Below are 26882 nucleotides of genomic sequence, written 5' to 3' on the forward strand. Positions count from 1 at the left end.
GTAAAATATTTACCATAATTATATTTACTTTTCCGAAAGAAAAAATATAGATCTCTTTCACATTTGACAAATTTCTTTCTTGGAGAAAAGTTTTGTGCACCTCTATAAATTGAGGACCCCTCCTTACAAAAACAACACAATAGCAATCCACAATATAGTCATTAAAAGAGTCATGTTTAGCGCGAGAATTTATGCTCTCGATAAATTTTTTATTTATTTTTTATTTTTAATATTAGTAGCACATTGATTTAGGTCAATTGACCAAACAATTAAAATAATAATATCTTCTTGATATATTTCTCTTTGTTAGTCTTATTTGTCGTTATCAAGGTTTTTTTGTTAGCTTATGCATGACGCCTTGTTATTTCGATTCCAACAAGTGATACCAGAGCCAATGGTTTAGAGCGATATTGAAGACAAGTTGAAGGCGGATTCATATCAAGTAGCAATGAATTTGACGATAATAAAAATTGCTATCGTAATTTTTTTTTGTCTAGAGTACTACATGTGAAGATAAAATTCGACCATACTTTCAATACTCATGTTGTTGGATCTTTAAAATAAAAATTACTTCTAACCCATGCTTACTTTTAACGTATGTATGAGCTCCACTTTTATCTCTACTTACTTTTAATCCAGGCTTCAATTCAGGGGCGGCTAAAGCTCATATGTGGCGAAACGCCAAAGTTTGATATGAACCCTAATTTTTTTTTGTAAAGATTCTAATATATATTTTTGCTTGAAGTCTATTCTTCTAACCTTTTGAGATGCAAATTTGTTAATCATTTCTTTTATAATCGATATCTTCCAAAAAATCCTTTTCAATTGATATTGTAGCCAATCTTAAGACATTGTTGATCTTAGCTAAGATTTGTCAATTCTAATTTTGAAAAACTTCTTTCCGCATATGAAAATGTCACGACCCAAATCTCCCTCTGTAAGATGTCGTGATGACACCTAGTCTCTATGACTAGGTAAGACTAACAATTGCGGAATAACTGAAATAATAACAAAATTTAACAACTAAACTCCAACAGATAACTATATAACTGAAAAATGTCGCTCGACTTATACAAGTAAACCAACACTCAAGTATAACAATGTTCCCAAAACTCGATGGTAATAATTCACAAGCATCTAAGAGAAAACTAAGTGTCTCTATACATCAGAGTCTAAGGAAAATACTGAAGGAAAACAATATAGGAGGGAATAGAGGGGGACTCCGAGGTCTGCGAACGCGGGAAGATATACCTTTAAGTCTCCACGAACTCACTGCTCACTAATATCGAGGCTGGTATGAGGTACCTGGATCTGCATACAAAACATGTGCAGAAGAGTAGCATGAGTACACCACAACGGTACCCAGTAAGTGCCAAGCCTAACCTCGGTAGAGTAGTGACGAGGTCAGGTCAGGGCCCTACTTGTATATAATAAATAAGGCAGAAGATATAGCAACATAATGAAAGACAAATTTAACGACAAGAAAAATATGGGAAGATAACAACACAATACATAGTGATAAACAAAAGGGCGCTCCCAAGAAACTGTCTCGTAGTCCCAAAAGTAAATGCTCAATAGGGGATCTCCCGAGGTACCGCCTGTAGTCCCAAAAGTAAATATGCAGCAAGGATCTCTCGAGATACCGTCTCGTAGTCCCAAAAGTAAATATGCAACGGGGATCTCCCGAGGTACCGCCTCGTAGTCCCAAAAGTAAATGTGCGACAGGGGATCTCCCGAGTTACTGTCTCGTAGTCCCAAAAGTAAATACACAGCTCGAAATCGATGGAAACAACAATTTCAGCAAGCAATCCTACAGTTTAAGACTAAGTACAAGTCAAGGAAAAAGCATAGATTGAACTAAGCATGTTGCACAGAGTTCAAATAAGCATTTAAGACACGTAGACATGCGATATTAGGCTAAACAGGATGACTATACATGCTGGAATAACTCATTTAGGATAAAATAGGTTACTGTTCAGTAAAAATTGGATTTTACAACAATCAGCCCGTCTACGCACTCATCACCTCACGTACACTGCACTCACACATCACAGAAGTATCACAACAGTACCAAATCCTAAGGGGATTTCCCCCACACAAGGTTAGGCAAGCCACTTACCTCAAACCAAGCTCAATCACTCAACAACAATGTCATTTCATAGACATTTCGAGGTTTGCGGACGCAGGCAGATATACCTTGAAGTCTTTATGAACTCACTGCTCACTAATATCGAGACTGGTAGGAGGTACCTGGATATGCACACAAAATGTGTGCAGAAGAGTAGCATGAGTACACTACAACAGTACCTAGTAAGTGCCAAGCCTAACCTCGGTAGAGTAGTGACGAGGTTAGGTCAGGGCCCTACTTATATATAATAAATAAGGCAGAAGATATAGCGATATAATGAAAGACTGAGAATTTAACGACGAGAAAAATACAGGAAGATAACAACACAACATATAGGGATAAAACACAGGGGCGCTCACGAGATACTGTTTCATAGTCCCAAAAGTAAATGCTCAACAGGGGATCTCCCGAGGTACCGCCTCGTAGTCCCAAAAGTAAATATGCGATAGGGGATCTCCCGAGGTACCGCCTCGTCATCCCAAAAGTAAACACACAGCTCAAAATCGATGGAAACAACAATTTCAGGTTACTGTTCAGTAAAAATTTGATTTTACAACAATTGGCCCGTGTACGTACTCGTCACCTCGCATACACGGCACTCACATATCACAGAAGTATCACAATAGTATTAAATCCTAAGGGGATTTCCCCCACATAAGGTTAGGTAAGCCACTTGCCTCAAACCAAGTTCAATTAGTCAACAAGAATGTCCTTTCCTCGACTTTCTGCCTCCGGATGACCCAAATCTACCCAAAAGCAATTACGTACTATAAATATAACTATAAGAAACCAATATAATTAATGAAATCAAGACTTTAACAAGATATTCAAAAATCGCTCCAATAAGTCGACCCAGACCCACATCTCAGACTCGGGTAAATGTCACAAAATATGAACAAACATTCAACCACGAGTTCACTCGTACCAAAATTACTCAAATCCGATACCAAAATCTCAATCCAAATCCAAAATTTTGGTTGAAGGACTTTCCAACTTTTTCCTTAAATTTCTCAACCTAAAACCTTAATTAAAAGATGAAATTAACGATAGATTAGTGAGATATAATCAAAAATGAGTGAAGAACCATTACCCAATAGTTTCCTCTGATAATCCCTTGAATTATCGCCTCAATCAGAGCTCTCAAAGTCCCAAAGTGAAAATGAGATCAAACCCTCGTAATTTCCCCCTTTCTGCCTAGTGATCTCGCATCTGTGGACCCACAGTCACACCTGCGAAATTTCCATTGCAGGTGCGGACTTGACTTAAAACACCTGGGTCCGCTTCTGCGATCAAATGGTCGCACCTGTGAGTGCGCGCCTGCGAACAATTGTTCGCTTCTGCGGACTTCTCACCCAGCTCCTTCTCCGCTTCTGCGATCACCCCTCCGTAGGGGCAGCTCTGCTTCTGCGGTCCTTACGTCGCACCTACGACCACTGACTACCTAGACCAGGGCCGCATCTGCGACCTTCCTCTCGCACATGCGTGTTCGCACCTGCGGCCAACCCCACCGTAGGTGCGATGACACCAGAAGCTGCAATGCTTCAACAATTCTCACAAGTCCAAAATAAATCCGAAAAACACCCGAGGCCCCCGGTGTTGACACCCAATTTTCCCTATATATTTTCAATATGAAAAATAGCTTCAGAATGATATATATATTATTAATATATATATTATATAATATATATATATATATATATATATATATATAAATATATATATATATATATATATATATGGATATACACAAGTGCTTCATTACTTTTCCTTAATTTTAAAAGATTGTTTCCGAAATTGTCATTTATTGGTGATTCACTCATTGCACTTTTATATCTATACTAAAATATAGACAAGGGAATTTTTTTCATATTTTACAAATTTATTTAGTATTTTTAGAGCTATATTGCATATAATTGCAATATTAGCCTCTTTTAAGATTTAATTGCATTTATGTTCACAAGTTTAGGTCTGGTATTTGTAAATAATTAATTATGTATTATAAATCATATTAGTACCATTAATTTGTTTCCAGAAACTATTTTATTATTTTTTATAAATTAAATAGGAAAATTGGCTATTTAAATGTTAGCACCATTTTATTTCGATTTTAGCCCAAATTGGCTTCCAATTTAACCCCAAATCATCCCAATTACCCTGGCCCAATTCCTATTAAACCCCGACCCAAACCCATCTCCATAACCGGTACCCGGAACCCCACCTAAATCCCAGCCGTTGATCGATTAGATCAACGGCTCCCATTACCCCCTTCCTTTTTTAACCCAAATGACCCCTTCACCCTAATTCATTTCACACATACCGCCGCCCCTAAATCCCCTTCTCTCTAAATTCTCTCTGCAACACCACCGTAAACCCTAGCCGCCGCCACCAAATTCCACCCTAATCCTCCTCAATCCCCACCTAATCCATGGTCTCCCCTGGAGTTTTGAGACGTGTACTCGTCTCCTATGTCTACTTGTTACATATTTTCGTGATATCATGGACAAATCTCAAAGAGTTCTGGTCCAGTCCTTGCTCGACTTCGATCTCTGGTCCTTTTCCGGCAATCTACGGTTGTTCAAGTCAGATCCTTGACTTTTCCGGCTAGATCGGTATCTTTTAAAGCCTTTCTCACTTTCTCTGAGTTCTTTGAAACCCTAGCTCTAAGAGCTGTTCGATTTTCTTTCAGATCGATCTTAGATCTGTGCTTATTACAAACTTTTTAAGTGTTTCTCGAAGGTTCTTCGATTTTTCTTGCAAAATGACTCTCCATTTTTTAACGATTAGGGTTTCCTAAACTCTTCTCCGATTTTCAATATGTTTTTATGATGTTTGTCCATGTTTGCTGCTACCTGGTTCGTCATGCTAAAATCCCTAAGTGTTCTGGCTTTACCTGGGCTTCTGAAATTCTCTTGGTTTATTTTATACGCTTGTTTAGTTCGATTAAGCTCTTTGCATTTGAATCTTTTTGTCTTGTTTGACTTATCTGATTCTGAGTTCTTACCATCTTTTAAATTTGACTTTTGTTGAAACCCTAATTTCCTAAAAGGTTTTCCTCACTTGTTAATGTGAGACCTTTACGTGTTTCTAACTCTTTTACCTGTTAGTTTGGTTTTCTGCATTTTTGATTTTATGTGACTACATGACATACTCGATTGCTGAGCTTCGAATGGTTTTCTTTTACTGCCGAATCCTAGCTTACCCCTACTGCTACTGTATGTTTGTGTTACTTCTTCGTCAATATGATTGACCCTGCATGCCTAGTATGTCTGTCCCTCCCTTGCTATTTATATGTTGAGATGCAAAATCGTGATCCTTTCTTGATTGATTCTGACCCCCTCAATGTTGCGACTGATTGCAAAAGGGTTTTCTTATGAACCTTAATTTTATTCGTTTGTTTAAATTGACTGACTCCCTTCCTTAATTACTGTGATGTTTTACCTTGAATCCTTTTCCAAAATTAAGTATGTTTTCATACTTAGACTCAAATATTTACCTTCATACTTTTACTGCCCCTTATATGGCAAGAATCAATCTGTCCCCAAACTAATTTCTTTCCTTAATTAAGCCTGGCTAGTATCCGTTTGAGCAGTACTCCCTTGATTAATGGGAAGTACTTATGTTAATTGATGCTGATTATGATTGTTTCCATGATTATGTTAAGCCTTTGCTTATTACCTTAATTTCTACTCGTTTTCAATACTATAAATACCCACCTTCTCTTCTTTCAAACACACGAACACAAGGCATAAAACACTTGAGTTCAGACACACACCTCACTAAAATATCTCTCTTTTCTTTGTTGCTACTTGTATTGCTGCCTTACCTAGCCAGCTAAAAGCCAAGGCTAGGCTGTGGGAAGCTTGCTCATTTTTCTCTGCATTTGCATCTTGACTGGTATGTTCTAACTAATTTTCAGCATCAACAACAATATGTTTCTTTACTGTTTCTTTCATTCTTGTTTGTCTCCTGTTTGTATTTAACCCAGTTCCATTATTAAGCATGTTGTAGTCTGCCTTTTCTGTTCTGAATTAATGCTTCTGTTAATTACTTATCATGTCTTGTGAACCTTAAATCCCTATCCCCAATATGTTTGGTATCTGCGATTGGTTTGGGGCATGACAGCATTGAACATTGTTGTGCATGGCCCAAACTAGATCCCCCTAGGATCATAACCTCCATGTTTCCTCTAGTTGTTGTGTGTTTCTGTTTGGCTTATAGGCATGCCAGCACCTTCTATTGTTGTGCATGCCCAAAGCTGACCCCTGCCTAAGTACATAGGCTCCTTGCAATGGATTCTCAACCCCTGACCCCCTTTGTATGAAGTTATCAACTCTGGTTTTACTAATTACTGTTTCCCTATCACCCTTTTCCCTCTCCTTTATCCCCTCAGTTTTAAAACTCTATTCCTACACTTTCACTATCTTCTTAGACTTAAGTTCTGCCCCTCTTGTGTGAGCCTTGCCTTGGGACCCATGAGCTCCCTCTAAACTTGGACACACAAGGGCTGGCCCTTCCACACTGCACTCATCTCTATCTGGTTCTATGAGACCCTTAGGGAACTCTGACACACCCAGGTCCCTTGAGACCCTTAGGGAACTCTGCCCGGGGTCCCTTGAGACCCTTAGGGAACTCTGACACACCCAGGTCCGAGAAAGGCTTTGAAACAAGTGGTATTTAAGGCGTTTTGTTCCATAACTCAGAGAGGAAGTCAGAATCAGGCTTCCTATGGTTGTACTTTCCTATTTTTTATGTATTTTCTTGATGTAATTCAGCAACTGGTTTGTAATAATTTGTAATGAACATTTGGGGTTGGCTACTGAAAAGGGATGGGTAATTATGCATGCTCAAGGGTAGAAAACATGCCTATAGGATTTGTGTTTTGAATGATTCAATTCCACATTTAGAAAGCATGCCTACAGGACAGTTTTACACCCTGCGTGTTCAATTCTGAATCTTAGACACCATGCCTATAGGGGTTCACTTAAAATTCCGCATGTTCAACTTCACACCTAGATAACCTGCCTATAGGACTTTTATTTCAAGTTCTACACGCTCGTTACCACTTAGACATCATGCTCTAGGATCTAAACGGCTATAAACGGGTATCATGTTTATAATGCTAAAACAGAATAATGTATAGAAATCATGCCTATAGAAATTCCCGGGTAAAAATCCTGCCTGTTTCCATTTCGCATTCACTAGATATCATGTCTATAGGAGTTAAAATCAGTAATAATGGGTATCATCATCTGCAGAATTTGAAACTAGTCTAATTTAAAATCAGTCTATTCTGAACCAGTTTTTAAGTAACTTAATCTCCCTATTTAACACGGTCTAGCAAGCATGCCTATATGATCTCAAACTGCTCATTTTTAAGTTTGTTACTGTTTTGCCACATTCTGAATCAGTAATAGATACCATGGTCATAGGATTCTGCCCCCAAGCACTTAGGCAAACCTTAGGTAATAACAATAAATAAAGTTGAGCCCGTTTCTGTTAATTAATAATCGCTACAACCAGCAGGCAGGCCTGATTCGGACTTCTTATCTGAGTTATGTAATAAATTGGTCTGCTTCAACAACCTAAACCCCCTTTTTTTCTTCTTTTTTTTGCCTTAATATTTCCAAACCCTGCTTGTTGTTTGAGTCATGCTATTTGATTACCTTGTTTGAGGCGGTATATGTGAGCCTTCGTTGTTTATGTGCTTCCCCTGTTATTGTGTTGTCCTATATGTTTTGTATGTCACCTTAGATTTTTCACCTTTGAAACTCCAAGTCAGCGTAATATCCCTCCCTTTAGGAGTAGTAGTCCTATGTGCCTCCGGTACTGATAGGAATGGGGCGGGTAATAGCATGCAATAGTGGTCGAGGCCAATCCGCGCTTTAGTACCTTAACGGGGTGGGAAGGGTAGATATGGATATGATGACCGATGCGCTAATACCACGTGTAGCCCCTCTTTGAGGAGTGATTACCGGGTATTGCATTGATGTGATCCATATTATAAATAAACCTAGGACCCCCTTTCCCCTCTCTTTCTTTGTCTTTAAAGTATTATGACTTCTTTTCAAAAATCAGCCTTTTGATAATTGCTCTTTCAAACTTTTTTTACTTTCAAGCATTTGTGTATTAAAATCCCCTTTTATTTGAGCGTTATCTGCTTACATGTCAATTGCACCAAATTCACAAAGAATTGTCTAGCCGGGAACCACACTAGTGGATCCTGAGGGGTGCCTAACACCTTCCCCTTAGGATAATTTCAAGCCCTTAACCTATATCTGATTATCAAAAAAAGTAGTTGTAGTTGAACCTTATAGGTGTCCTAATGCACCATTAATCATTAGGTGGCGACTCTTCAAAAATGCAAAACCCAGTTCCCAAAAGGAACGAGTTGTCCCATACCCAAAAATGTCATAAACCCGATTCTCCCGACGCGAGGAGGGAAAAAAAGGGGTGCGACAGCATGGCGACTCTGCTGGGGATTTTTTTTAGGCTTTTACCATTTCAGATTATTTTTTTGAATTTGTACCTCTCTCTATGTGCAATTATCTGTTTAAATTTCCTTTAGCATTTAATTTCTTCTTTAAAAAGCAAAACTGGCATACCTTCCTTGTTTTCTTTCCTTTATTGCTTTAAATTATGAAACTGCTGTATTTATCGCTTCCTTAATGTGCAAATACATGTCAACATGATTTCTTTTTTTATTATTGCATAATCATGCTCAACATCATACTCCACTCGTTCCAAAACAAATACTATAGCAACGCTTATAATGAGTGGTTGCGCTCTTCCTATATCATTACCCCCTAAATTCGGAAAGGCATATTTGCGGTAAAACCAATCGATCAACGGTGTAGTCGACGGTTCCGTGCCTTCCCCCTTGAGTTGTCCACTCAAGGGTACCAGTCTAAAACCCCATAGAAACCTTACTCCGTTTAAATTGTGCATGCATCATGGTCAAACCTAGCCGGATCAGTTATGTTGTCCACATAATGATCCTTTAAGATAGCCCTGTCCAAAGTCCACTGGGTTTCCCTAAACCCAAACGGACACCATCACGTTCTGTGCATTCATTTGGAGAACTAAATGCTTCATGCTAATTGTTGATGTTAAATAGTCGAGTCCGGTGGGGGTAGGGTCTAACCCTTCTGTTTTGCAGATAATGAGGCACGAAATACCCAGATTCGGCATGGTTACCAACATCCACCCAAGACTGCTAAGCTGTTGGAAAGATCTTCACTCTAGTGATCAGACTCTCGTCCGAAAATATCTAGGAAATCTACTTTCCCTCCTGGAAATTCAACCCAACAACAAGATCATAGAAGCTGCCACACTGTTTTGGGATTGTGAAAAGGCTGTGTTCCGCTTTGGGGACATTGAAATGAGACCCTTNTTATCCTATACCCAAATGTCAATAACCCGATTCTCCCGATGCAAGGAGGAAAAAAAAGGGGCGCGACAGCATGGCGACTCTGCTGGGGATATTAGGCTTTTACATTTCAGATTGTTCTTGTGAATTTGTACCTTCCCTTTATATGCAATTACTTGTTTAAATTCTTTTAAGCATTTAATTTCTTTTACTAGGCAAAACTGACTTATCTCCTTCTTTTCTTTTCTTTATTGCTACTTTACTGTTGTAAACTACTGTATTTACTGCCTTCTTAAACATGCAAATACGTGACAACATACTTTTAATTATTGCATAATCATGCTCAACATCATATTCCACTCGTGCCAAAATAAATAATATAGCAACGCTTACAATGAGTGGTTGCGCTCTTCCTATATCATTACCCCCTAAATTCGGAAAGGCATATTTGCGATAAAACTAGTCGATCAGCGGTGCAGTCGACAGTTCCGAGCCTTCCCCCATGAGTTGTCCGCTCAAGGGTACCAGTCTAAAACCCCATAGAAACCTTACTCAGTTTAAACTGTGCATGCATCATGGTCAAACCTAGCCGGGTCAATTATGTTGTCCACATAATGATCTTTTATGATAGCCTTGTCCAAATGTCCACCGGGTTGCCCTAAACCCAAACGCACATCATCACGTTCTGTGCATTTATTTGGAGAACTTAATACTTCATGTTAATTGTTGATATTAAATAGTCGAGTCTTGGTGGGGGTAAGGTCCTAACCTTATCTGTCTTGCAGAAAATGAGGCACGAGGTCCCCAGTATCGGTATGGTTAACATACCCCAACTCTTGCTAGACTGGTGGAGGAATCTTCCATCAAATGACCAAATCAATGAGTGGAAAGAGAGGGCCACCAAAGCTAGCAGAGAGTTGGAATATCTGGAGTATAGTCTGCTGGAATTGGATGGAAAAGTGAGGAAGAGAGTCACCGACTGCCAGAACGCTGAGGGAAACGATGGGGAACACCTGGCGAAGGCATTTTTACTCGTGAACCTACACGAACTGGAGGATTTGATCCACGACAACATTCAACCTGAGGAGGGTCCTTCTGGGACCAAGTAGATAGGAGTTTATCTTCTTTGCTTTAAAATGTAACAAGGCCAATGCCATTAGTGACTTTTATTTCTTGTTTATTTAGTGTCAATTTGGGATTCGTCTTATTTTTATCAATAAAATGAGGCATTTAGCATTCTAAGTTCTCTAAATCAATCTGTCGCTAGGCCTACCTCGGGCACAACGAGGTCCCCAAATTAGGACACGCTTTACATTCCTGCACTATGTGTTTAAATATTGCAATACTTTTTATAATCCTCACTGACATGATTATCTTTTGTTTTATTTTTGTTTTTTTATTATTCCCCTCCCCAAAAGGTTAGTTCGTGCACTCTGGCATCATCATCTTACTTCACAAGATCCAGAGGGGCACATCTCAAGAATTGGAGCATCAGGACAACCAAAAGAGCCCGACAAGCCTTGGGGTAGCAAGGCTAAAACAAGCACTATTCACTGTTTTTATTGAATGATTTCCTTTTTGAATTTTTTCCGCAATAAGATCTTCAATGTTCAAAATAATTATTCCGTTTATCAAAGCATGTTTGATTTTTCCCAATGAATTAATATTTATTTCTATCATTTTCTCCTTACTTTACTTATACATCATTACTATTAGTTATCTTGATGAACCAATGACTGTGACATGCAATGAGACAAAGCAACAAGCAGACATTGATTCAAAGGAAGATGACATACCAGAGGAAATTGTCAAAGAAGTAGAGAACTTTGAGAACAGACCTAAGTCCAACCTGGACGAGACAGAAATTGTTAACCTAGGAGATGCAGAAAGTGTCAAGGAAACACGAATCAGCGTTCACTTATCGCCATCAGAAAAGAAGGAATACACAGAGTTTCTAAGGGAATATGAGGACGTATTTGCTTGGTCATATGACGACATGACCGGTCTAAGTACGTCTATTGTGGCTCACAACTGCCAACTGACCCGACATGTCCGCCGGTAAAGCAGAAGCTCAGAAAGTTAAAGCCGGAAATGAGTTTGAAAATCAAGGAAGAAGTCACTAAGCAAGTCAAAGCTAAGGTTCTTAGGGTAGTGGAATACCCGACATGGTTAGCCAACATCGTTCCAGTACCAAAGAAGGACGGGAAGGTCAGAGTCTGTGTCGACTACCGGGATCTCAACCGGGCCAGTCCGAAAGATGACTTCCCTTTGCCAAATATACACATCTTGATTGACAATTGAGCCAAGCATGAGTTGCAATCATTTGTAGAATGTTTCGCCGGTTACCATCAGATCTAGATGGATGAAGAAGATGCTAAGAAAATGGCTTTCATTATGCCGTGGGGAATGTATTGTTACAAGATGATGTCATTCGGCCTAAAGAATGTAGGGGCTACCTACATGAGGGCCATGATTACCATTTTCCATGACATGATACACAAGGAGATAGAGGCATATGTGGATGACGTTATCATCAAATCCAAGAAGGCCACTGACCACATAAAAGATCTAAGGAAGTTTTTCAACAGATTGCGAAGGTACAACCTGAAACTAAATCCCGCAAAGTGTGTACTAAGGGTTCCTGCTGGGAAGTTGCTTGGGTTATCATGAACCGCGAGGAATGAACTGATCCATCAAAGTCAAGCCATCAGACTACACGNCCGAGACTAAACGCTATCTCTATCTGCATTTCTGCATTGCATAAGGCTACCATTCTGCCTTCCGAGACTAAACGCTGTCTCCATCTGCATTTCTGCATTGCATAAGGCTACTATTCTGCCTTCCGAGACTAAACGCTGTCTCTATCTGCATTTATGCATTGCATAAGGCTACCATTCTGCCTTCCGAGACTAAACGCTGTCTTCATCTGCATTTCTGCATTGCATAAGGCTACCATTCTGCCTTGCGAGACTAAACGCTATCTCTATCTGCATTTCTATATTGCATAAAGCTACCATTCTGCCTTCCGAGACTAAACGTTGTCTCTATCTGCATTTCTGCATTGCATAAGGCTACCATTCTGCCTTCCGAGGTTAAGCTCTACCTCCATCTACATCTTCATGGGCTGAAAATCGCCTCATACTGCATCTTCATGGGCTGAAAGATCGCCTCATACCACATTGCATGGCTGAAAGATTTCCTCATACTGCATCTGCAGGCTGAAAACTCGCTCTACTGCATCTGCATGGCTGAAAGATCGCCTCATACTGCATCTGCATGGCTGAAAGATCGCCTCATACTACATTGCATGGCTGAAAGATTGCCTCATACTGCATCTGCAGGCTGAAAGATCGCCACATTGCATGGCTGAAAGATCGCCTCATACTGCATCTGCACGGCTGAAAGATCGCCATATTACATGGCTGAAAGATCGCCACATTGCACGGCTGAAAGATCGCCATATGGCACGGCTGAAAGATCGCCACATGCTACTGCATCCTTCATGGGCTGAAATATCGCCAACTTCTCCAAAGGCGTCATCGTTCGGAGGCACCATCCTCATAGTCCGAGAACACCATGTCATGGCCTGAGGATCCCTTTCAATCTTTTGCATATCATTATTCAAAGGCATCATGGTTCGGAGGCACCATTTTCAAATAGCCCGAGAGCATCATTTCATAGCCATCGAATCCTTTATTACACGCTTCATGGCCCAGGACGTCATCCTAATCGTCTGAAGACAGCATTCATGGTGTCTGGCGGGAACTTGCATCATGTATAAATTTATGCACGATATACGCTTGTATTGTTTCTATTTGCAGGTAAAACCGGCATGCAACAACTGTCCCGGCAGGAGCCTGCTAGTGCCCGCAGCCATCAAGCCTCACCACTCCAGTAAACCACTCACTCGACCAGCCTAAAATATTGCGTCCGTTCTTGAAAAATACCCCTCGGCATACTCCACCGACGGATCCTGAACTACATATGGCCTGATTCCTGTAAAACCAGGGATATGTAGGCAGCTCAGAAGCCAGGGTGCGGCCTGAACCTCTCCCAAACCATTTCGCTCGGTCAAAGTTGGCCATCATATCTTTACCCGAAAACTCTTTCATCATTCCCGAATAAAGAGGGGCAGCTGTTGACACCCAATTTTTTCCTATATGCATATATACAAGTGCTTCATTACTTTTCCTTAATTTTAAAAGATTTTTAAATCTATTTATTCTCTTATTTTATCCATAAAATTCAGTGATTGTTTTCGAAATTTTCATGCTTTGGTGATTCACTTATTGTACTTTTATATCTATACTAAAATATAGCCAAGGGAATTTTTTCATATTTTTACAAATTTATTTAGTATTTTTAAAGCTAAATTGCATATAATTACAATATTAGCCTCTTTTAAGATTTAATTGCATTTATGTTCACAAGATTAGGTCTGGTATTTTTAAATAATTAATTATGTATTATAAATCATTTTAGTACCACTAATTTATTTCCAGAAACTATTTTATTATTTTTTATAAATCAAATAGGAAAATTGGTTATTTAAATGTTAGCCCCATTTTATTTCGATTTTAGCCCAAATTGGCTTCCAATTTAACCCCAAATCATCCCAATTACCCTGGCCCAATTCCTATTAAACCCGACCCAAACCCATCTCCATAACCCGTACCCGGAGCCCCACCTAATCCCAGCCATTGATCGATTAGATCAACGGCTCCCATTACCCTCTTCCTTTTTTAACCCAAACGACCCCTTCACCCTAATTCATTTCTCACATACCGCCGCCCCTGAATCCCCTTCTCTCTCAATTCTCTCTGCAACACCACCATAAACCCTAGTCGCCGCCACCCAATTCCACCGTAATCCACCTCAATCCCCACCTAATCCATGGTCTCCCCTGGAGTTTTGAGACGTGTACTCGTCTCCTATGTCTACTGGTTACATATTTTCGTGATTCCATGGACAAATCTCAAAGAGGTCTGGTCCAGTACTTGCTCGACTTCGACCTCTGGTCCTTTTCCGGCCATCTACGGTTGTTCAAGTCAGATCCTTGACTTTTCCGGCTAGATCAGTATCTTTTAAAGACTTTCTCACTTTCTCTGAGTTCATTGAAACCCTAGCTCTAAGAGCTGTTCGATTTTCTTTCAGATCGATCTTAGATCTGTGCTTATTACAAACCTTTTAAGCTTATTACAAACTTTTTGACTTATCTGATTCTGAGTTCTTACCATCTTTTAAATTTGACTTTTGTTGAAACCCTAATTTCCTAAAAGGTTTTCCTCACTTGTTAATGTGAGACCTTTACGTGTTTCTAACTCTTTTACCTGTTAGTTTGGTTTTCTGCATTTTTGATTTTATGTGACTACATGTACTCGATTGCTGAGCTTCGAATGGTTTTCTTTTACTGCCGAATCCTAGCTTACCCCTACTGCTACTGTATGTTTGTGTTGCTTCTTCGTCAATATGATTGACCCTGCATGCCTAGTATGTCTGTCCCTCCCTTGCTATTTATATGTTGAGATGCAAAATCGTGATCCTTTCTTGATTGATTCTGACCCCCTCAATGTTGCGACTGATTGCAAAGGGTTTTCTATGAACCTTAATTTATTCGTTTGTTTAAATTGCTGACTCCTTCCTTAATTACTGTGATGTTTACCTGAATCCTTTTCCAAAATTAAGTATGTTTTCATACTTCGACTCAAATATTTACCTTCATACTTTTACTGCCCCTTATATGGCAAGAATCAATCTGTCCCCAAACTAATTTCTTTCCTTAATTAAGCTTGGTTAGTATCCGTTTGAGCAGTACTCCCTTGATTAATGGGAAGTACTTATGTTAATTGATGTTGATTATGATTGTTTCCATGTTTATGTTAAGCCTTTGCTTATTACCTTAATTTCTACTCGTTTTCAAAACTATAAATACCCACCTTCTCTTCTTTCAAACACAGGAACACAAGGCATAAAACACTTGAGTTCAGACACACACCTCACTAAAATCTCTCTCTTTTTTTTGTTGCTACTTGTATTGCTGCCTTACCTAGCCGGCTGAAAGTCAAAGCTAGGCTGTGGGAAGCTTGCTCATTTTTCTCTGCATTTGCATCTTGACTGGTATGTTCTAACTAATTTTCAACATCAACAACAACATGTTTCTTTACTGCTTCTTTCATTCTTGTTTGTCTCCTGTTTGTATTTAACCAAGTTGCATTATGAAGCATGCTGTAGTCTGCCTTTTCTGTTCTGAATTAATGCTTCTGTTAATTACTTATCATGGCTTGTGAACCTTAAATCCTCATCCCCAATATGTTTGGTATCTGCGATTGGTTTGGGGCATGACAGCATTGAACATTGTTGTGCATGGCCCAAACTTGATCCCCCTGGGATCATAACCTCCATGTTTCCTCTAGTTGTTGTGTGTTTCTGGTTGGCTTATAGGCATGCCAGCACCTTCTATTGCTGTGCATGCCCAAAGCTGACCCCTGCCTAAGTACATAGGTCCCTTGCAATGGATTCCCAACCCTTGACCCCCTTTGTATGAAGTTATCAACTCTGGTTTTACTAATTACTGTTTCCCTATCACCCTTTCCCCTCTCCTTTATCCCCTCAGTTTTAAAACTCTATTCCTGCACTTTCACTATCTTCTTAGACTTAAGTTCTGCCCCTCTTGTGTGAGCCTTGCCTTGGGACCCATGAGCTCCCTCTGAACTTGGACACACAAGGGATGGCCCTTCCACACTGCACTCATCTCTATCTGGTTCTATGAATCTGGGTGTAAGCACTTCCCGGGGTCCCTTGAGACCCTTAGGGAACTCTGACACACCCAGGTCCGAGAAAGGTTTTGAAACAATCGGTATTTGAGGCGTTTTGTTCCATAACTCAGAGAGGAAGTCAGAATCATGCTTCCTATGGTTGTACTTTCCTATTTTTTATGTATTTTCTTGATGTAATTCAGCAACTGGTCTGTAATAATTTGTAATGAACATTTGGGGTTGGCTAGTAAAAAGGGATGGGTAATTATGCATGCTCAAGGGTAGAAAACATGCCTATATGATTTGTGTTTTGAATGATTCAATTCTGCATTTAGAAAGCATGCCTACAGGACTGTTTTACACCCTGCGTGTTCAATTCTGCATCTTAGACACCATGCCTATAGGGGTTCACTTAAAATTCCGCATGTTCAACTTCACACCTAGATAACCTGCCTATAGGACTTTTATTTCAAATTCTACACGCTTGTTACAACTTAGACATCATGCTCTAGGATCTAAACGGCTATAAATGAGTATCATGTTTATAATGCTAAAATCAGTATAATGTATAGAAATCATGCCTATAGGAATTCCCGGGTAAAAATCCTGCCTGTTTCCATTTCGCATTCACTAGATATCATGTCTATAGGAGATAAAATCAGTAGTAATGGGTATCATCATCTGCAGAATCTGAAACTAGTCTAATTTAAAATCAGTCTATTCTGAACCAGTTTTTAAGTAACTTAATCTCCCTATTTAACACGAGCAAGCATGCCTATAGGATCTCAAACCGCTCATTTTTAAGTTTGTTACTGCTTTGCCACATTCTGAATCAGTAATAAATACCCATGCTCATAAGATTCTGCCCTCAAACACTTAGGCAAACCTTAGGTAATAACAATAAATAAAGTTGAGCCCGTTTCTGTTAATTAATAATCGCTACAACCAGCAGGCAGACCTGATTCGGACTTCTTATCTGAGTTATGTAATAAATTGGTCAGCTTCAACAACCTAAACCCCCTTTTTTTGCCTTAATATTTCCAGACACTGCTTGTTGTTTGAGTTATGCTATTTGATTGCCTTGTTTGAGGAGGTATATGTGAGCCTTCATTGTTTATGTGCTTCCCCTGTTATTGTGATGTACTATATGTTTTGTATGTCGCCTTAGATTTTTCACCTTTGAAACTCCAAGTCAGCCTAATATCCCTCCCTTTTAGGAACAGTAGTCCTTTGTGCCTCTGGGACTGATAGGAATGGGGCGGGTACTAGCATGTAATAGTGGTCGAGACCATTCCGCGCTTTGGTACCTTAACGGGGTAGGAAGGTTAGATATGGATATGATGACCGGTGCGCTAATACCACATGTAGCCCCTCTTTGAGGAGTGATTACCGGGTATTGCATTGATGTGATCCATATTATAAATAAACTTAGGACCCCCTTTCCCCTCTCTTTCTTTGTCTTTAAAGTATTATGACTTCTTTTCAAAAATCAGCCTTTTGATAATTGCTCTTTCAAACTTTGTTTACTTTCAAGCATTTGTGTACTAAAATCCCCTCTTATTTGAGCCTTATCTGCTTACATGTCAATTGCACCAAACTCACAAAGAATTGTCTGGCCGGAACCACACTAATGGATCCTGAGGGGTGCCTAACACCTTCCCCTTAGGATAATTTCAAGCCCTTACCCTATCTCTGGTTATCAGAAAATATAGTTGTAGTTGAACCTTATAGGTGTCCTAATGCACCATTAATCATTAGGTGGCGACTCTTCAAAAATGCAAAACCTAGTTCCCAAAAGGAACGAGTTGTCCCATACACAAAAAATGTCATAAACCTGATTCTCCAGACGCGGGGAGGGAAAAAAGGGGGCTCGACACCCGGGACCTCAACCAAAGATACCAACAAGTCATAAAACACTATACGAACTTAGTCGAGCCCTCAAATCACATCAAACAACAAAAACACGAATCGCACCCCAACTCAAGCTTAATGAACTTTGAAACTTCAAACATCTACAACCGACGCCGAAACATATCAAATCTCGTCTGATTGACCACATATTTGCACACAAGTCACATTTGACATTATAGACCTACTCCAACTTCCGAAATCCGAATCCGACCCCGATATCAAAAAGTCCACTCCAGGTCAAACTTCCCAAAAATTCAACTTTCGCCATTTCAAGCCTAATTCAGCTACGAACCTCCAAATCACAATTCGGACACGCTCCTAGTTCAAAATCACCCAACGGAGCTAACGGAACCGACGAAACCCCATTCCGGAGTCGTCTTCCCACAGTTCCAACTACGATCAAATTCCTAGAACTTAAGCATCCATTTTAGGGACTAAGTGTCCCAATTCACTCCAAAACCAAAAACAAAACCTCCCGGCAAGTCACATAAGCATAAAATGATACGAGGGAAGTAGTAAATAGGGGATCGGGGCTAATACTCTCAAAACGACCGTATAAGGCCCCGTAAAATTTTTTCTTAAAATACGAAATTTCGTGGGCGAAGTTAGGATTATGTGTTCGGACTTTTTGGATTGAACAGTACGCTACAGAGTTAAAGGAAAATATTTTGCAGAAGTGTGCATTTCTGTGACCCATTATGCGGCCGCATAATCACTCTGCGGGCCGCAGAATGGCCGCAGAGTGAGGGAGTCTTTTTGGCCAATTTTGAGGTCAGTTTCACGGCCAATTATGCGACCGCATAACTACTTTGCGGGCCGCATTTTGGTCGCATAAACGTCCTTGGAATTTTGTGAAGGGAGGTTCTGAGGAACATTATGCGACCGCAGAACAGGTCTGCGGACCGCATATTGGTCGCAGACTGAGGCAGAAAATTGAAGTCCTTGAGGGCCCTTTTCGCGGCCGTCTCGCGAACCGCATAGCCATGTGTGACTGCAAATCCGAATTGGGGCTCCAAATTTCTAATTTTTAGACTCGATCCTATGTCGATATATCTCATGTCATACCTCATTTTTAGCCTATTTTCTGGTACTTTTAGAGCGAGAAAGGAAGTCTTAGAGGGAGGAAGTGTTCTTCATCAAAGTTACTCTCCAATTCTTGTTTAGACCTTGAAGATTGTCAAGAGAGGCACCTAGGTCTTCTTCCTATGAGGTAAGATTCTATCACCAAAATTCTTAATATCAACATGCAATTAGAATGGGCCACTAGAAAGGAAATTCATAGGGATTGGAGTGCTTACCTTGCATGCATGTATTCTTAAGGTATGTGGGAAGGTTGTGAGTAAAGATGGAAAAAAATGGGGTGTGGGTTGGCATAGTATTTCATAAAAAGAGCCATGAAACCTTAATACACACAAAGTGTTAGATAGAATGCTCAAGTGAGCTAGAATTACGATCGTTATACTAATTTTGGGTTCAATTTTGCTATATTGATAAAATAGATTGAAGTTGCTAATTCCGAAATATCTTTAAGGTTTTAAGAGGCTAAATTGAGGTATGTATAGCTAAACCCGATTCTTCTTAGAATCTAAACCCCTGGTGTCCGTGTAGTTGTGTAAGTCCCCAAATTGATCATACTAGAATTGATTGCCCTAATGTGTTGTGTTGAAAGATACATGTTCAATATTTACTCAAAATGTTTATCATTTCATCGTGCCATTTGAGGATGTGTTTAAAATGTGGAATATGTGTTGAGGAAGGTTAAGAATTCATGTCAAGAATCGAATAAAGGTTGTTATGCCTATTTGTATGAAAGCCTCAATGTGCTTAGGATTTTCCAAATTTTTTTTCTATGTGTACAAATGCCTTATATGATAGGCCTTATCGTTGCCGATGATAATGTTATTGAATGTGTAAAAAGGAAAACTTGAATTGTGAAAAGCGGCCAAGTGCCAAATATAACTTAATAAATGAGGTCACCCGTGCCAATGTATTGAAAGATAGGAAAGAAATATAAAGTGAGATGATTAATTGAAAGGATGATGTCTCAAGTGAGATGGCCTAGCTGATCGGGCCATGACCGGACGCTATGCACACACGTGGTGGTAATTGTGCTGGAAATAATAATTGAAATTGTGGATATGGGTAATGACTCAAATGAGATGACCTAACCGATCGGGTCGAGATCAGACACTGTGTAAGAATACGGTGGTATTGCGGATTGTGGCACATGGCACTAAAGATTACCAATCTAATAAGACGAAAATTGACTTGAGAACTTATATGATCCTTAGTTGATGTTTTAGTATTGTTTGAAGCTCTTATTGTACATTATGCCTGGTCCCCTTTGTTTTATTGTTCATTCTATTAAGATGGTGTTTTAGCTTTACATACTAGTACTATTCGACAGTACTAACGTCTCTTCTGCCAGAGGTGCTACATCTTTAAATGGATGTAGGTGGTTTCATGGCCGACAGTGTTGATCACAGCTAGTGGTACATCATCATCATCATCATCATCATCATCCCAGCAGACTTGGTGAGCCCATTTCATCCTGGGGTCATGTAGTATATTTTTTGTTTATATGTTTACCACGTTTCGAGATATAGCTGGGGCCTTGTTGTCGGCGTTATCACAACTGTCTTTTGTATCTTTAGAGGCTCCGTAGATATTTATGTGGGTTGTGTATGGGTACTAGAAAGGTCAAGTGGATTATGATGTGTTTTGAACTCTTGTTCCACTGGATTGTAAAGTGTATGTATTTTGAAAACTTAACAATTATGTAGTAAAATAAAATGATTTAGTAATGTTGTAAATATATGATCCTTCTACTATTTAAACTAATGAAAACGTGCCTTCTATTGGTCATAAGCGGGTTAGGTAGAAAGTGTCTAACAGGCTTGGTTGACCGGGTCCACTTGGTTGAGCGCCGGTCGCGCTCCCCGAGGTTGGGGCATGACAGACCGGCCAGGTCGTTACAGAAAAAGTCTACTTTTATACTAAAATATCTAAAATTTATTTTATTTAAATAATTATATACCTATAATTTCTAAAATAATAGGGGCCCCCAAATTTGGGGGACTGATGCGCAAGCCTTACTAGTTAAAGCATTAGAGCCAGCCCTGTTCACTTTTAACCATGCTCACTTTTAATGCAGGGCTCCACTTTTAAGCGTACTTATTTTTGATATGTGGCTCCAATATTTTTAATAATTGCTTATTTGTAATGCACGAGGCTACAATTTTTATTCCGTAACTATTTTTAACCATGTCAAGCAGCAGTGATAAATTATGTGAAAAAGACGGGTCAAGCATTATCATGAAAATTCAGGCAAAAAAGAGAATTATTATGGTTTGCCTAACTTCCTTACCATATTTGAATTGTACCTATTACTTGAAGAAAAATAAAATATTTACCATGATTTATTTTATTTTTCCGAAAATAAAAATATAGATCTCTCATATCATATCTCCATCTTTGAGGAAAAGTTTTTTGGACAACATAATAGCATCCGCAATTTATTTTCTCAATAATCTTTTTTTCTTTTATATTAGAATGATGTAGGTTAATTGACCATTACAGTGGCCCTTATTGTTATGCTTCAATTTAAGTGGTTTTAATCACCGGTAAAGCTTTACATTGCATTTAGAGGGTGTTTGGCTAAGTTTATAATCTGATCAAATTAGCTTATAAGCATGTTTTGGCTTATTTATGTGTTTGGTAAACACTCAAAGTGCTTATAAGCTAAAACCAATCATAAGTCATAAGTCAGTCAACCCTAACTTATGGCATTTCAGCTTATAAATACTTTTACTTTGACCAAGATTTTTGCTAGTTTATCCTTAATAATATTTTTTATTCACAAAATATATTTTTCAATAAGTTTTCTAGTTTTCCATTTATTCAATATTCGTTGTTCATCATTTTCTTTACAAAGAAACTATTAGTTTATATTTTTTGTAAAGTTTTAAAGGATAATTTAGTCTTCAACAAAAGAACAGTTTATCACTACTTTTCTACCAAACATATCAACTGCTCGGCGTGCTTATTTAAAAAATCAGTTTCAGCACTTCAAGTTTATCGGCTATTTACAATCCACTTATCCAAACGGGCGGTACAATTACTATATACTTGACTATAAGTTGCTTTTTAGCGCAATTATTTAAGTTCTTGATATATATCAAGCAGAAGTCCGTACCTATATAACGTGAAATGGACGCCTTTTAAGTTCGTATGGACTTTGGCCTATAAAATTACCTGGAGGATCATAGTTGCAAGAGACAACATATCCTCCATTGTTACACCGAACCCTAGCACATCCAACACGAACCGAGTTACGCCAAGCCACCTGAGTATAGTGTCCACACACCCGTCCTTGTACACAAGTATTTGAGTCATGGTCATAGTACTGTTTCTCATCGATCCACATCTCGATGGCCTTAGCGGCCGTCATGAAATCGCCACTTCCCACAGCTAGGTTTTCGCCGTATTGACCATGAGAATGTACGAGGTTACAATTTGCAGCCAATTGGGAAGCATAATTTTGCGCATAGGCTGCTACCTGGTCGTCCCAGGTCAAAGGTTCTACGCCTACATCTGCACGAGCTGTGTTATGGGCATCCAAATAGTCTTGTTGAGAATTTTGGGCATGAGAAGAATGGGATATTATTAGGAATAAGAGAAGTGTAGAGACAAGAAGAAATGAAGGCATTTGTGAAAAGAGAACAAATCCCATGACTATAGGAGAAATGTTGTATTTTGAATGGAAAAACTAGATTTACTACCAAGGGTATTTATAGGAGAAATCTTGAAGATTTACACGGCGAATGACTTACTAGAATTTTGACATGGTAATATCAATTGTTGTAAAATATTTTACCTAACACCAGAGGCTCGTTCTCCCTTAACCAAAGGTCTCGGGTTCAAGTCCATGGGTATAGAGTCGTCTTTTTTAAGAGCGCTTTACTCCCAATGTGAAACTTCCCGGGGCGAAGCCGGATTTAGTTGGGCTCCAATGTGGGTACCGGACACCGGGTGGAAAACCAAGAAAAAAATATTTTACCTGATGTTGCAAAATAATTTTAAAATTGTCAATGCATGAAGTTAAACACTTTTTGATCTATTAGATGTGCTTTTTGTTAAATAAAATAGACTAGTTATGGACCTTATGGTTAATGTGTTAATTAATATTTTCTACATTTAACGATCTGATTAATTTTTGCTTCGATATCTAAATCTCTTTTGTTTCAGAATGGGAATGTCCATTGGAAAAAGAATTAAAAATAAATACTTTTTGATGTTTTTTTTTCTAATAATCTTATTTCTAAATCTTATACTATTATATTTCTTATAATAATTTGTACAATCAATCAATTCTCTAAAAGAAAAAACTATAATAAAACCAAACACAGTGTGGGTGTCTTCTTCTTTCTTTTCTCAATATTTGTGGAAAACTTGAATATGGGCAGTCATCTCGATGACCTTAAATAACTTCAAATTTGGACGTAAAGAATATTTGGATATTCTTCAGTTGTTTCTCTAATTTCCTTCCCTTAATTTCCAACACGTTACTCATGTACTATCATACTTTTCTATTGTCTCGTTCCAATCACGACTTGACTTTAGACTCAAATGTCAAGATTTGTTTTCTGTTGTAAATAACTATTTTACTGTTGTGGCTATTCGAAAATTGACCTTCTTCCAACTTTTACCATCTCATAAACAAAGAACATGGCAAGGAGGAAGACGAATATTTATTTCGTTTTTCGACATTAGTAGAAAAGAAAGCTCAAGTTTTAGGGAAAAAGAGAGTTTAAAATTTTTGAGAACTTCTTTTTAAATTATTTTTATTTTTATGATCTAACACTGTACCTTTTAATGGCTCCTATGCCGTTAGTTATGCCTTGCTTGGTCCATCTCCTTGAAGGTTCTCTACGTAGCATGTCATGAGCAGTGACGTACGCAAAATCTTTTGCAAAATGTCTCCATATATGAAAAAAAAAAAAATAGATAAATCATTGACATGGCGCCAAAATTTGCCGATTTTGCATGGCGTTCATTAATAGCCATTAGGGATGGCAAAATGGTTAAAAGAAATCAGTTAACCACCTATATTATCCACTAAAAAATGGGTTGGATAACGAACTTTTTAAAAACGGGTCAAATATGGATAAGAACCATATTATCCATTTAGAAAAAGAATAACCAATGGGTCTAACTTTTACATTTGTAAAGCCTCAAATTGGGGTTTCCTCTAGTTAGGGAGATTAAGCATTCTGTTATTAGACTGTATTTGTAAAATAATTCTGGAAATATAAATCAACATAAACAGAAATGAACATAAACAGAAATGACATAAAACCAATTCGAGCCCACTAAATTCACAGTGTTTCCTTAAGGAATTTAATCCCCTCCTAGTACCCAAGGTTATGGATTATTTCCTCCAGGATAGAACGAATTACACACTGGTGTAGTGGTACTTCAAACCCCAGTGTTTCAGCAAACACAAAGTTCGGTAGCAAATCACACTTATTTTTTACTTTGTTTGATGCTAAAAGTATGCAGAAGAAGGAGAGAAAACTCAGAAAATCATAGTGAAATTCTGAGCAGAATAGTGTTGTATTTATAGCCAAAGTTGGGCTGAAATCTGAAGAGGTGCAACTCTTCAGAATGGTTGTTTATGCAAAACGCCCACAGCATAAATGCCATTACATAAATGGCCATTTACTCAACAATAAAGAGGGAAAATAAAGAGGGAAAATTGAAGAGGGTAGTTACTTTTCTATTACCAAAACAGAAAAACGGATTGGATTTCATATTAACATTTAATATTAATATTCTGTTATTAAAACAAATATTTAATAACATTTCTGTTAATATTTTACTATTAACAAATAAATTTGGTCCAAAAAGTTAATCAATCAATCGATCATTTGACCAAATCCAAATCCAAATCCAAATCTGAATCCGAATCCGAATCCGAAGCCGTAGCCGTAGCCGAAGCCGAAGCCGAAGCCGAAGTCGAGTCGAGCGAGCGACGACGACGACGGCGCGAGGCTTGCCTTCTTCTCAACTCTTTAAGAGCTAGAAGAAGAGCAATTGCTTATATACCCATAAAAAACCTCTTCCTCTTCCAATATGGGACAATGCCCATTTGCCAAGGGGGGGAACTTAAAATTTCACTCAAAAATTTTATTTTCCTCCATTTCCCATTCACCCTCTTTTAAGTATTTAATATATTAATTAAATACATCCAAAACCCAACAATCCCCCACATGAATGGGGAATGGCTATATCACGGAAGTATGCATGAAAAACTGTGTGATTCGCAAGTAAGGATTAATTGCATCTGGATAAGTAGGTTTCCCTTTGAACTTTCCGTAGTGAACTTATGTCGGATATACTCGATCAATCGGTAGATTTGATATCTTTGAACCGTCGAACTTTAGTGTATACCTAGACAACCACAAGTCACACAACCAACCCTTAATCGTCTTTGGTTCTCATTGTTGTGTTCGTTTCAGCCATGAACACCGCCTGGTTTCATAAGTGCGTAGAGAACTGGCCTTACAATGTTCTCCTTGAAGCGGCTAACACTTTACACTTACATAGGTGATTCCTAAACGTGTCATCCCGTAGATACACTATTTGATATACCCCGTATCAAATTTAGAAATCATTAAAAAGCCTTAATGCTTTATCCTTGGTACTGAACATTGTCTCATCACGAGAATGGACCAAAAGTTTAGTTGACAATGTTGAACCGTCATAAATGACTTTGTTTGATCTCCTTGAACCTAGATCTTGGGATCTCTAGTCTTCTAGGTAGAGTTACCGCCACTATGACTTGTTCTCGGCCACAGTCCCATTCCCCTTGATGACTTCTCAACTACCTCTCTAGTTAGGCCTTTTGTAAGTGGATCCGACACATTATCACTTGACTTTACATAGTCAATCGTGATAATTCCTCTAGAGAGTAATTGTCTAACAGTTTTATGTCTTCGTCGTATATGGCGAGACTTACAATTGCCGCTTGACTATCACAATGTATGCATATTGGTGCCAACGGTTTGGGCCAAAATGGAATATCTTCCAAGAAATTTCGGAGCCATTCAGCTTCTTCACCGGCTTTATCCAAGGCTATGAACTCAGCCTCCATTGTAGAGCGGGCAATACAAGTTTGTTTGGATGACTTCCAAGATACCGCTCCTCCACCAATAGTGAATACATATCCACTTGTGGACTTGGAATCAGTTGATCAGGTGATCCAATTTGCATCACAATATCCCTCAATGACCGCAGGATATTTATTGTAGTGCAAAGCAAAGTCCTGGGTATGTACTAAATACCCCAAAACTCGTTTCATAGCCATCCAATGAGATTGGCCTGGATTGCTCGTATATCGACTCAATTTACTTATAGCACAAGCTATATCTGGTCGTGTACAATTCATGATGTACATTAAGCAACCCAACACACGAGCATAATCCAATTGTGATATGCTCTGGCCTTTGTTCTTTGCTAATGCAAGATTCACATCAATTGGAGTCTTTGCAACTTTAAAGCCCAAGTGCATGAATTTTTCAAGTACTGTCTTAATATAATGAGATTGTGACAATGCTAGACCTTGAGAAGTCTATGGATCTTAATTCCAGATTAAATCAGCTAACTCCCAAGTCTTTCATATCAAACTTGGTAGTTAGCATACGCGCTTAGTAGCATTTAT

At 38.8% G+C, this 26882-nt stretch overlaps 1 protein-coding gene across 1 annotated transcript; it reads right to left on the reverse strand.

Moving 5' to 3' along the window:
* LOC109233818 (pathogenesis-related protein 1A-like) lies at positions 1058–22915 on the reverse strand. The gene is made up of 2 exons (XM_019399677.1): positions 22356–22915; positions 1058–1311 (listed from the first exon to the last, which is right to left on the reverse strand). The coding sequence occupies exon 1, from the start codon at positions 22890–22892 to the stop codon at positions 22356–22358; it is 537 nt and encodes a 178-aa protein (XP_019255222.1). The 5' UTR covers positions 22893–22915; the 3' UTR covers positions 1058–1311.

This window comes from Nicotiana attenuata, chromosome 10, assembly GCF_001879085.1.
Source record: "Nicotiana attenuata strain UT chromosome 10, NIATTr2, whole genome shotgun sequence".
NCBI lineage: Eukaryota > Viridiplantae > Streptophyta > Magnoliopsida > Solanales > Solanaceae > Nicotiana > Nicotiana attenuata.

Excerpts from the sequence above, each read along its gene's own strand:
- LOC109233818 (XM_019399677.1), bottom strand. The coding sequence starts at position 22,892 with ATGGGATTTGTTCTCTTTTCACAAATGCCTTCATTTCTTCTTGTCTCT.